Genomic DNA, 13573 nt, shown 5'->3' with positions numbered 1-13573 from the left:
AGAAAAATGCATGACTCAGCATGTGTTACTGTGGTTATGATTTGCAGTCAACAACACTACCCTTTAGAACTATATGGTTATTAAATTATTGGTCAGTGCTTTCATGCCTTTTGCATCTGAATGTATATATATATTTCAGACCTAGATTACAGATTCTCCAGGTTAGACTTTAATGTCATGCATGTAATGTGTAATGGCCATTCCTTCACAAGGATTATCCCAAACAATGGTTGTCCTGAGCCCAGTGATGGGCTCCTCTGGGGAAGCACCATTGCCTTCCTCTAATCCCTTCATCCTGCAGTCCCTTCTCCGAAGAGCTGAGACAGACATAAGAACTAAGTCTCAAGGCTTTGCCTTCACTATGTTATGATGTATCTATTGAAATAGTATAAATATAAATGAACAGTCAGTCATCAGGAAGAATTTCTGGAGCTGTGGGGGACACTTGCAAAAGGAATAGTCATGGTTGGCAAAAGTGTCAAGGAAAGATTTGTGAAAGGCTGAATCTACCCGATTGTGTTGGACCTGATGTGGAGGAAAAACACGGGAACACAGAAGGAGGCATTCCTGAGAAAAAATAGAGGAGACTGGGCCGGGGACACCATATGCATATATTGGGACCATTTTAAAGGATACGGAGTTCAGAAAGAAAGAAAAGGTAGCATTCATAACCCTGTTGTGTTTGCCACCTGGCTAGGACGATTTCCAACTAATAAGTGAAGTGAAATCCAACATGCTTCCACACAGACAGAAGCCTAAGCAGTACTTTGTAGTGATGATCAAAAATATGTATTGTGTTAGCTACCAAAATGAAATGATTGCCCTAATTCACGAATATAAAATCAATATATGGTATGAAAGATTTCTCTCTATAATAAATGTAGCTAAATAATAATAGGCATTTTTTTTAATACAATAGGAATATAGGTCTTTAAAGTTGCTATTAAGTGTCCAGAGGAATTGGGAGGAATATGGGAGCTCAATGTGACTTGATAGGAAGACATATATATCAAATCAGTACAATTTTATAGTAAAGTTTTTTATAGTAATGTAAAGCTTGTTACTATAAGAGAAGAGAAATGTAAATATGAGTGAAGCAAATAATAAAGGTAAAATCCAGTGTATCAAACCCTTCACATGGCACTGTTGAAAAAAGACAACTTGCTCAAAATGGAGTCCCTTGTACTAAGCACCACTACAGAAAACGAAGACCTTAATACTTAATTTAATTGCAGTTTCAACTTCCCTCAGGAATGTAATCTTCACCAGTCAGCACTAGAGAAATTATCTGTCCAAAAGAACCCTTCCATCCTCCTTAGGAGGGGACCTTCCCTGAAACAATGCTTTTTTTTTTTTTGGCTAATAATTTCCTTTTCCAGCCCTCTTTCTGCCTTTGAAAACCTTTTTTGTTTCTATAACTTGGCAGAATTCCTTTCTATCTGCTACATGGGATGCTGCCCAATTCATGAATCGTTCAATAAAGCAATTTGATCTTTAAATTTCCTCAGTTGAAGTTTTATTATTTAACAGTACAGACCATATAACCCAGTGTCACATTCAATAGAGTACTAGAAAATACTCTTCTAAGAACTTTAAGCACTGTATTTCAGTAAGTTTTCATATTTAAATATAAGAATAAATCATTGTGGTATTTTCTGCATGCATTTTATTAGGCAGGCTTTTCTGCATTATTAGAGAAGGGTCCTAAATTATAAAGTTAGCTCAGGTTTCAGATAAAACATGAATTATGCAGCCATGAGCTATTCAGACAAATGAGGCCTTTGATATTCTGGTCAGGCATTGTCCATCAATGTGGGGGCACTTCACCAAAGCCCATGTGTGAGAAAACAGCAACAGCCCCAAAAGCATGTTTTCAGAGTAAGCTTTCTTGGTATTCTAAAGAGATCCTTGAAATGAACACGCATGTGTACATACATGCAGGCATGCATGTATGCACACACACACATACACACACCCCACCTTTTTGCTGCTGCTGTAACTTGCCAGAGTCAAAGTATGTGAACCAAGTCTCATTAATATTAATATATACTTCATTATTTTGCTCCCCAAACACTGTCATTCTGTTAAACTAAATTAAAGCCCTGTCAGAAACATCTAATTAATCCACAGTAAGAAAATGTATTACTGTGCCATAGTTAATAAGCAGTTCAATGTAATCATACCTTGATCATTCTCCTCGGCAGTCCTGTCCTTTGTATGCTGTACTTAGAACCAGAATGTTTCACATTAATTTCTTTAATGATCATTCATATATTAATTACAATGGATAGCTACTCTCCTTTCAGATGTACACATCATCTAGATTCTTTCAGTGAGGAGTATAGGCAAGGAAATACCCAAATAGAGTGAAGAAACTTGTGGGTCTTGGACTAACTGTTACCACAAAGAGTTTCTGAGAGTCAGTTATAACCTCTGTTACAACCTGTTGTATGTTGGTTGTATGATGTTGAGCTCCAAGCTGGTTCCTGTGCCCAGTTTACCAAATTCCACAAAACATCTGAACCACAAGCAGCATCACCCTCTGATGGGAGGAGGCCTTCCAGGGCCAGGTCAGCAGAGTTGTGATAAACTCCCTTTGGCCATGTGCTACCTGTAGGAAACTTCAGGAAGCTCAGAGGCATCACAAACTGAAACCTTACCTTAATGAGGATCTGAATGGACCCTGTGGCTTTTGTGGATATGAAATACCAGAAGCTCATGGTGCAGGCAGCACTGGATTCTTGCCACAGGCCACTCTTGAGGTGTGCTTCTTCACCCCGCAGGCCCACTGGAGTAGCTTCCAGATACAGGAAGTGCCCTAGGAACAAGATGAGATTCAGATCATGCCAAAATAACATGGAGAGGATCATTTTAGTTTTTCTATCATAGGGTTTTTAATTACATTTCATAGGATCTCAACTTCTAAAGGTATTTCTACTTGAAAGAGAAAGGAAATGTAATAGCCTTGCCTCCAGCTCACTGACAGAACAATTTCCAACTGTCTGTGCTTTTAGCAAAGTACTTCACAGTGTGCAGATGAATTGATCTGACAGAGTATTTATGCCATGGACTCAATGAGACAGTTACAGAAATCATTTCATAGACTCCCCAAACTATCCAGTTACTGTGAAACAATGCAAAGATTGTCTATGAAATATAAATAAAGAAATATGACATGCTTTCAAACAGTCAGTCACCTTTTGAGTGCACAAACAAAATGATGAGAATTTTAATATACAACATACAAGGAAAGATACTGAGTTTTGGGCTTGTTTATCCAAATATCCAAAACATTTCATGTATGTAGAGCTGAGTGTGAGAATGGGACTCAGACCTCCTTCCTTTCTCTGGCATGGTTGGTCCAGCTTGGAGAGCTCTGTTTTATCATGTGCTGTGTGCTTAGTCTTTTAGTCATGTCTGAATCTTTGTGACCCCATGGATTATAGCCCACCAGTCTCCTCTGTCCATGGGGATTCTCCTGGTAAGAATTCTGGAGAGGGTTGCTATGCCCTCCTCCAAGGGAATCTTCCTGATCCAGGGAGCAAACCCAGGTCTCCTGCATTGCAGGCGGGCTCTTTAGGGAAGCCACTAGGGAAGCCCCTGTTTTATCATAGGCCTGTGAAACTTCAATATTTAAACATCTTTATTCTACCCTGTAGCAGCCAGAAATTCAAGATCCCTTCTTTCTTCTGCTAATCTCTTTTGCCTGTTGACCAAAAAATCTGAGAAACAGGTTCAGCTCACTGTAAAAATGAGCCATTCCAAGCACCCTTCAGAGAGATGATCTTGCAGCTACATCTGCAAAACACATTTAGGGCTTTCTACTGCCTGTCCCCAAATACAGATCATCTCCCTTGATCTTGACAACTCCAGGGCAAATTTTATTATCTCCATTGGACAGAGGAGACATTTGAGGATCTGAAAAGTTACATGACTTGCTACTGATCAAATGAATGGTAGAATTCAAGGTTATTGATTGCAAATGTGTCATTTCAAAAAGGTACCTGAGGGCCGCCTATGTTATCATCTATCTACAATTATCAAAGCAATATTCAGTTTTACTTACTCACTGTTATATGTTACATGTGTCCCCCCAAAAGATGTGAAAGTCCTAATTTCTGTCCCAGTTAATGTGAGCTTCTTTGGAAAAAGGGTTTTTGCTGATGATCAAGTTAAAATAAAGTCATGAGGGTGGCCTCTAGTTCAATAAGATTATTGTAATGAAAAGGGAAAATTTAGACACAGAGACATACATAGAGGGAAGACAACGCAAAGACAGAAAGAGAGTCCCACCTACAAGCTGAGTAGCATCTGAAGCTACCAGAAGCTAGTGAGAGGCAAGGAATAGATTATTCTCCTTCAAAGTCCTCAACAGGAACCACCAGCCTTACTGACACTGTGATTTCAAATTTCTAGCCCTCAAACTGTGAGACAATAAATGTCTGCTTTTAACACCACCCCGCTGAGGCTGTCTGCTATGCAGTCCTGGGAGACAAAGGTACTCATTAAATGTTTGACTTAGTTGCCCTGGCACCACGGTGGTCTCTCTGATGTCAGGAAAGACAATGTGATGCTCACTGTGAATAAAATTAGAGTAACTGGAACAACCTGATAACCTACCATTTTCATTTCCAAGTGTGTGGTCTCTGGGAGGTCTTAGACTTCGTGGAGAGCCGACCCCCAACACCCAATCGAAGTTTTCAGCCAAGGAGTTTTGCCAACCACACCAGCCTTTTTCAAAAGTACAGGAGCCACCACATTCATTTTCATCAGTATAATCTCCACAGTCATCTACAAAATTACAGCTCTGCTCCAGTTTAAAACATTTGCCATTCTGGCATTCCCGATAGCCAAGTGGACAGTAACCTAAAAAACAAACAAACAAAAAGGATGAGGAAACACTCCCACCACGTTCGTGAGGTTAAAAAGTAGGAAGAGTAGATTCCCTTTAATATGTAAAGAAACATAGTGTTCTTAGGAGTTTGGGGTGTCTGACCCCTGCCTCTCTCTCCCCTAATCTCTCCAGGGTTCTGGTCTATAGCTTATTTACAAACATCATTCAAAATGAAAACAATCAGTCATTTTATTGATCTAGGAATGTACTCCAATCGGCCTCAAATGCAGCATGTCCTGTGAGCTATCCTCAAAGAGACAAATTAGATCTGAAAACCAAAGAGAGGCTTTCTATTTTTAATCCTGAAACAAGATCTTCAGGGTAGTAAGAACTTATGTAACATGGGTTATTTGTAGGTACATCAGTATCCATGCACTCCATTATTTATCAGAAGCCAAATATATATCACACTTCCTCAGAAGCAGGGGTATGGATATACAACTAATATTTAACCTTCCAACAGATTTTTTCCTCCAAAATGCTTATTTATTTCAAGTTGTTTGGAATTTAAGGAGCAATTTTCCTACAAAGTAATGTTGCCCATAAAGACTTTTCTACAAACTTTAAGACAAAGCATGATGCTTTTGAATGTCTGAGTTTGAACTGATGCTGATAACTCATCAGTTATGTGACTTGGATCATTCCTATATTTGATGAATTTTAGTCTACTGATCAGAAAAGAGAAAAAAATAATAGTGAAATGTTAAACTAATTAGAGAGACTTGTTTATATTGGGGATCCTCAATCTCTGGGATCTAACGCCTGATGATCTGAGGTGGAGCTGATGTAATAAGAATAGAAATAATGTGTACAATAAATGTAATGGGCTTGAATTATCAGAAAACTATACCCCCACCCTCATGCCACAGAAAAGATTATCTTTCACAAAACCATTCTCTTGTGCCAAAAAGGTTGGGGACTTCTGGTTTCTATCACTAGAAGAGTGCTTGAACCTTCACAGGTAATCAGTAAATATTAGTCAAATGAATGAGTTTAAGTGTTTTGGAAATAATAACCAGTTCAATAGGCACATCAAGTTATAAATATCCTGCTCCAATATTTCAATAGAAGATAACCACCGTGGTTGACAATATTTCAGTAGGAAAAGTTCTGATGTGGTGACATCACTTCCCATTTGCTTTGTGACTCTATAGTATAATCGAGTCAATAGAGTACAATATAGTACAATAGAGGAAAACAAAAGTCACTTTGTTTTCCTTCCTGCTTAGTTGGCCAGTTAGGGGAGCTGGTAATACCACTTCATACTTCATTTTTATTTTTTTATTTTTGTTTTCTTTTAATATAAATTTATTTATTTTAATTGGAGCTTAATTACTTTACAATATTGTATTGGTTTTGCCATACATCAACATGAATCCACCACAGGTATACACGTGTTCCCCATCCTGAACAACCTTCCCTCCTCCCTCCCCATACCATCCCTCTGGGTCATCCCAGTGCACCAGCTCCAAGGATCCAGTATCATGCATCGAACCTGGACTGGCAATTTGTTTCATACATGATATTATACAGGTTTCAATGCCATTCTCCCAAGTTATCCCACCCTCTCCCTCTCCCACAGAGTCCAAAAGACTGTTCTATACATCTCGTCTCTTTTGCTGTCTCTCACACAGGGTTATCGTTACCCTCTTTCTAAATTCCATATATATGCATTAGTATACTGTATTGGTGTTTTTCTTTCTGGCATACTTCACTCTGTATAATAGGCTCCAGTTTAATCCATCTCATTAGAACTGATTCAAATGTATTCTTTTTAATGGCTGAGTAATACTCCATTGTGTATATGTACCACAGCATTCTTATCCATTCATCTGCTGATGGACATCTAGGTTGCTTCCATGTCCTAGCTATTATAAACAGTGCTGCTATGAACATTGAGGTACACATGTCTCTTTCAGTTCTGGTTTCCTCGGTGTATATGCCCAGCAGTGGGATTGCTGGGTCATAAAGCAGTTCTATTCCCAGTTTTTAAAGGAATCTCCACACTGTCCTCCCCAGTGGCTGGACTAGTTTGCATTCCCACCAACAGTGTAAGAGGGTTCCCTTTTCTCCACATCCTCTCTGGCATTTATTGCTTGCAGACTTTTGGATTGCAGCCATTCTGACTGGCATGAAATGGTACCTCATTGTGGTTTTGATTTGCAATTCTCTGATAACGAGTGATGTTGAGAATCTTTTCATGTGTTTGTTAGCCATCTATATGTCTTCTTTGGAGAAATGTCTATTTAGTTCTTTGGCCCATTTTTTGATTGGGTCGTTTATTTTTCTGGAATGAGCTGCAGGAGTTGGTTGTATATTTTTGAGATTAGTTGTTTGTCAGTTGCTTCATTTGCTATTATTTTCTCCCATTCAGAAGGCTGTCTTTTCACCTTGCTTATATTTTCCTTTGTTGTGCAGAAGCTTTTAATTTTAATTAGGTCCCATTTGTTTATTTTTGCTTTTATTTCCAGTATTCTGGGAGGTGAGTCATAGAGGATCCTGCTGTGATTTATGTTGGAGAGTGTTTTGCCTATGTTCTCCTCTAGGAGTTTTATAGTTTCTGGTCTTACATTTAGATCTTTAATCCATTTTGAGTTTATTTTTGTGTGTGGTGCTAGAAAGTGTTCTAGTTTCATTCTTTTACAAGTGGTTGACCAGTTTTCCCAGCACCACTTGTTAAAGAGATTGTCTTTAATCCATTGTATATTCTTGCCTCCTTTGTCAAAGATAAGGTGTCCATAGGTGTGTGGATTTATCTCTGGGCTTTCTATTTTGTCCCATAGATCTATATTTCTGTCTTTGTGCCAGTACCATACTGTCTTGATGACTGTGGCTTTGTAGTAGAGCCTGAAGTCAGGCAGGTTGATTCCTCCAGTTCCATTCTTCTTTCTCAAGATTGCTTTGGCTATTCGAGGTTTTTTGTATTTCCATATAAATTGTGAAATTATTTGTTCTAGCTCTGTGAAAAATACCGTTGGTTGCTTGATAGGGATTACATTGAATCTATAGATTGCTTTGGGTAGTATACTCATTTTCACTATATTGATTCTTCCAATCTATGAAGATGGTATATTTCTCCATCTGTTAGTGTCCTCTTTGATTTCTTTCACCATTGTTTTATAGTTTTCTATATATAGTTCTTTAGTTTCTTTAGGTAGATATATTCCTAAGTATTCTATTCTTTTTGTTGCAATGGTGAATGGAATTGTTTTCTTAATTTCTCTTTCTGTTTTCTCATTATTAGCATATAGAAATGCAAGGGATTTCTGTGTGTTGATTTTATATCTTGCAACTTTACTATATTCATCAATTAGCTCTAGGAATTTTCTGGTGGAGTCTTTAGGGTTTTCTATGTAGAGGATCATGTCATCTGCAAACAGTGAGAGTTTTACTTCTTCTTTTCCAATTTGGATTCCTTTTATTTCTTTTTCTGCTCTAATAGCTGTGGCCAAAACTTCCAGAACTATGTTGAATAGTAGTGGTGAAAATGGGCAGCTTTGTCTTGTTCCTGACTTTAGAGGAAATGCTTTCAGTTTTTCACCATTGAGGATAATGTTTGCTGTGGGTTTGTCATATATAGCTTTTATTATGTTGAGGTATGTTCCTTCTATTCCTGCTTTCTGGAGAGTTTTTATCATAAATGGATGTTGAATTTTGTCAAAGGCTTTCTCTGCATCTATTGAGATAATCATCTGGTTTTTATTTTTCAATTTGTTAATGTGGTGAATTACATTGATTGATGTGTGGATATTGAAGAATCCTTGTATCCCTTGGATAAAGCCCATCTGGTCATGGTGTATGATCTTTTTAATGTGTTGTTGGATTCTGATTGCTAGAATTTTGTTAAGGACTTTTGCATCTATGTTCATCAGTGATATTGAACTGTAGTTTTCTTTCAGGTGGGAGTTTCCATGGCCTGAGAGAGTGGCTGGAGGTTGAGGACTGGTATGGATTAGAGGAAGGAGGTGATTCAGACATTTAATGGAAGGTGTTCTGAGAATTGGAAACTGCTTTTGATAGAATCTTATAGAAAAGCTTTTATGCTCTGGATCAGTCTCACATTTTATAAAACAGATGGCTAAGAGGAAAGAAGTGGCAGGAGAGGAATGGAAGGCCAGGTAGAGATCAATGGGGAAGAACTGGTGTTCTGAGAATTCCCAGCCACTTTGTGTGCTAAGCTCTTCTTGGACTGCACATTCAAGATTGCCTAATTAAATGGCTTTTACATTTGCAATGTCTTTGAAACAAATTTCAACTATGCATTCTGTCTCTAACAAAACTTTTCTTGTCTTCTAGGTTAATTGCTAACATTTTCCTTTATTGCAGTGTAAGATTAAACTATTTTTATTTAGGTGCCCAGTTCAGCTGGCAGATTGGAGGGTAAGACAAAAGACCTTTGCTGTTTCAATTACAGAGCTTGACTGAGAATTGTAACATTTAAACATTTTTGAGCTACACAGAAATGGAGATCATTTACATTAACCCTCTCACTTATAGATGAGAAAACTGATGATTATAGATGTTAAGTGACTTGCTGAATTTTCAAGAGGAGCAATGCAATTTGGACCCAGGTGTTGTCTTCAGAATTATTTTTTAAGTCCATTGACTTGAAGAACAGTGGTAGGTCTACTATTGTAAGACACAAGATCACTGAGGGATGAAACACCAGTGTTGACTACCAGATACATTATTTCTCATGGATCTGTTGAGAACATGAGAAATTACTAGATCATATGATTTTATATAATTGACATTTGTATTGATTCAATCAATTTCAATTTGTCTGGGGAAATAAAAGCAAATTTACTGGTTTTGAAGATGTTTTTCTCCAAAGCAACTGGGTCAAGCTAAAATCTAATTCTTCTAAAACACAAGAGAAAATAATTTGGACATGTCTCTAAGTGGAAACATGAGGCAAAATATTACACAATCAATATAGCTAATATTTTAAGATAGTCATAATGTGAATCACTGTTTTACATTTATAAAACATAAACACTTGCATAATTTAAAATATAATAATTCAAATATAACACAAAATTAATTTTCAACAGACAGCTCTCTAGGTTAATAAATAAAATTTCACTGCTATAATGTACACTTATCCATAAAACAACAAGCAACATTTTTTGGTAAATTCAAGGGAAGTTATCAACTAATATTATTTACCTATTTCTAAATTATTTTCTATGGCTATTGTTTTGTTCAAGGAAATCAGCTACCTAAAAGTAAGGTGTATACCTTTAAATGATTTGATATTAAGGATCTAATGATAGTGTGTTCTTTTTTACAGAAAAAAATACTGTGTAAATTAGGCAGTAACCCTCCTGATAGGCAGTTTAATTTTGTGTGGTGTGCTGTGATTAGTCGCTCAGTTGTGTCTGATTCTTTGCAACCCAATGGACTATAGTCCGCCAGGATCTTTCGTCCATGGGGATTTTCCAGGCAAGAACACTGGAGTAGGTTGCCATGCCCTCCTCCAAGGAACTTCCCATCCCAGGGATCAAACCCAGGTCTTCCGCATTGCAGGCAGATTCTTTACCATCTGAGCAGTAGGGAAGCCCTTAATTTTGTAAGGAAGAACAAATTATAAAATTTTAAAACCTCCCATGTAAACATGAGAGACTTTGAAACTTAATATGCTTACGTTCAAAATCTGATTCTTCCCCTTCAAACTTACTCACTGAACAGTCTGCTCCATCTGTGTTAATGGCAACTCTATAAGTCCAGTTGCTTGGAGAGAAAAAAGTCTTGCAAAGAGCTCTGTATTGGAAGTCTGACTCCACTTTTCAACGTATGACTTAATGACTGACAGCCTTTCCCCATGTGTTCTACATCCAGGAAATTTTCAAACCATCTTGGTATGTATGTGATGTCATCAGTCTTAGAGGTGATAAGATATATTCTAATTATAAGACTGACAATCGACAGAATTCACTGAACGTTTACATGATTTATGAGATAAAATATTACATATATTATTATTACAACTCCTAGAGCTTGGGACTATCCTCAGTTTCAAGGTAGACTGCTGTCCAAAATTTGGTTCAGATATTAAGACTGATAACACCACACAACACACCAGGATTGCATTACTCACAAAATGAGGTTTTCTAAGAAAGCCCAGGTGCTCCCCCTGTTGGTGGAACATCCCAAATACATCAGCCCCTACCTACCTGTGCACAGTAATCTTCATCCAGGTCCTATCCCCTAACCAGCATAACACTCTCTCCAGTTTCCTTTCCTCATTCTCTAAATAATAATAATAATAATTATTATATATTCACATATAATACTGTTTTAATAATATATAATATTTTATCTCATAACTCATATATAATCTTTCAGTGAATTCTGTCAATTTTCAATCCTACTCTGTTGCAAAAGGTGATGTTACTACTACTTTTGGTTCAAGCCACTATCATTTTCTGTGTGTGATTTTATTACAACACTTTCCTTCCTGATCTCTGTACCCTACCACTTCCCATTAAGCAATAAAGAACGATGGTGATGTAAGCTGTTATATACAAAATGGATAAACAACAAAGTTCTACTGTATAACACAGGGAACTGTATTCAATATCCTATGATAAACCATCATGGAAGAGAATATTAAAAAGAATGTAATGTATACATACACACACACATATATAAATCACTTTTCTCTACAGCAGAAAATTAATTAACACATTATAAATCAACTATACTTTAATAAAAATATTTACCTAGAAAAACCATGGAGATATTTTATATAAATTGAATGTTACTTCTCTGTCCCAAATGCTACAATATTTAAATACTATTCCCCATTACAAGGAACTAGGTCTCCTTGGAAAAATGGTCTATTTGGGGCTAAGGAAAAGAAGGTCCAAGATGAGCCTAGGAATTTTTTGTGTGTGCCAAAAATTAGAAAAGTGCTCAAAAAAATTACATCATTATGATGAAAGTCTGAATTACTGGTCATCAGAAATAATTTCAACAACAAAATAAGTAATGAGAGGACTTCGGCTCTTACCACACATATAAGAAAGAGTAAGAAGGTATGAAATTATTCTCCAGCCATAAGCAGCTAGAAGCTTGGGGGAAATCTATGTCTGATGCTTATGCTCTGTGAAACTGTTTACACTATAAACAGGAGAAGCACCAGCTCATACAACTTCAAGGCCTAGCTGACAGTTCCAGACCAGGTCCTGAATGTCAGGAGATGCATTTCTTTATCTCACTTTGCAATTCTGTTCATATGGCAAGAGAGTTCACTGGAGCAACCAAACCTTCTGCATGATATGAGGCTAGAAAATAAAACCCTTCTGGTTATTGTCTTTGCAGTAGGTAAAACATGGCAGACCATTTGCTTTGGGAGATGCTAAAAGATTTCAAAGGCCTTCCTATTAGTTATTTTCAAGCCTCTTGATATTTCCCTTTAGTAATTTTCAGCAAAAACTTGAAAATATCAAGGTTTCTGGGATCTACTTTAATGTTATTAGCATGAAGGAGATAATATGTGGAAAAAAGTTCCATAAAATAGATAGTGGTGGCCTTAAAGCACTGACAAACGAAAGACAACAACAGCAACAAAAGTAGAGAAACTGTAATTTGCAATAAGAAATAAAAGAGAAACATGGAGGAAAGTCTAGGTTGAAAAAAGGTCTCCAGGTTTTAAGGAAAAAGACCTGACATGCTTCCAGCTGGCTGTGACTGCAGTACTGCTGAGGCCCTACCTGAGAAGAGTAGCATTCTGTACTTCTGTGCTTCCCGGGCAAGGCTTACTAGCCAAAGGCTCACTCAGCCCTCAACTGGGAACAAACTGCCAGCTGGACAAAATATAAAAATATTGTGCCTGCAGGCTCCCACTTCTTCATTCCAAATAGTAGCAATCCAAATATTCAAAGAGCACTTTCTAACAGTCTTGATCAGAACGATGAAATTTACACTAACACAGTTACCACTCATGTTCATTCAAAACACACTGTCAGTTCATTTCTCAACTTTTACTCAATTTTAATACTGAACGTTTGAGAAATATTACATTAACATTACATGCTCACCTTGAATTAACTCTAACTCTCCTAGAAGATCACTAAAATAATTACAAAGTAACCTGTAAAGATACATGTTTCTTAATAATTCTGACTTGGAGAACATGTCTAACGTCTTGGTGGTAAACGATCTGTATATCTTGGTTTTACGGGTATCATACTTAGTAACATAAAGTAATGAGTTAGATCACGAAGCATCTCTGTTTTCTGGAGTCTTATTTTTGCTGTCAAGAAATGTAAAATAATTATTTATTGTCTTTCAGTGTACCTAGTAGGGGCTCCAAGTATTTAAGGAGAATTATTTTTATCTAAGACATTGCAAATGGAGCTGTTGCCATAAGACAAAGCTAGAGCTACAAGTCTGACCTACGGTTAAATTTCAAGCTCGAAATCACTTTAGGAAAATTGTATTTTGTACTTCTATGCAGTTAAATTTTTCCATCCTTCCTTTTATGGCTTTTGACAATCCCATACTAAATAAAAGCCTTCCATATGTTTTCCAGGACTGTATGATTACTATATGATTTCATTTTTAAAAAGATTTCAAACCTTTGATGCACCTGAAATTTACTTTGGCTGCAAATGAACAGTAAGATTTTTAGAGTGAAAAAGAGGAATATATACACAAGCACAACATACATGT

General features: G+C 37.0%; 1 protein-coding gene across 1 annotated transcript in view; it reads right to left on the bottom strand.

The window, feature by feature from the left end:
- MALRD1 (MAM and LDL receptor class A domain containing 1) overlaps positions 1-13573 on the bottom strand; it is a 603405-nt gene that overhangs the window by 307138 nt on the left and 282694 nt on the right. Inside the window, exons 28-29 of the mRNA XM_052651192.1 lie at positions 4621-4866; positions 2661-2818 (exon numbers count right to left, since the gene is read on the bottom strand). Of these exons, the coding sequence (XP_052507152.1) occupies positions 2661-2818; positions 4621-4866 (404 nt within the window). The remainder of the gene's footprint in view (positions 1-2660; positions 2819-4620; positions 4867-13573) is intronic.

Source organism: Budorcas taxicolor, chromosome 13 (assembly GCF_023091745.1).
Source record: "Budorcas taxicolor isolate Tak-1 chromosome 13, Takin1.1, whole genome shotgun sequence".
NCBI lineage: Eukaryota > Metazoa > Chordata > Mammalia > Artiodactyla > Bovidae > Budorcas > Budorcas taxicolor.
The sequence above is the reverse complement of the archived record's forward strand: the minus strand, read 5'-3'. Positions and strand labels throughout refer to the sequence as shown.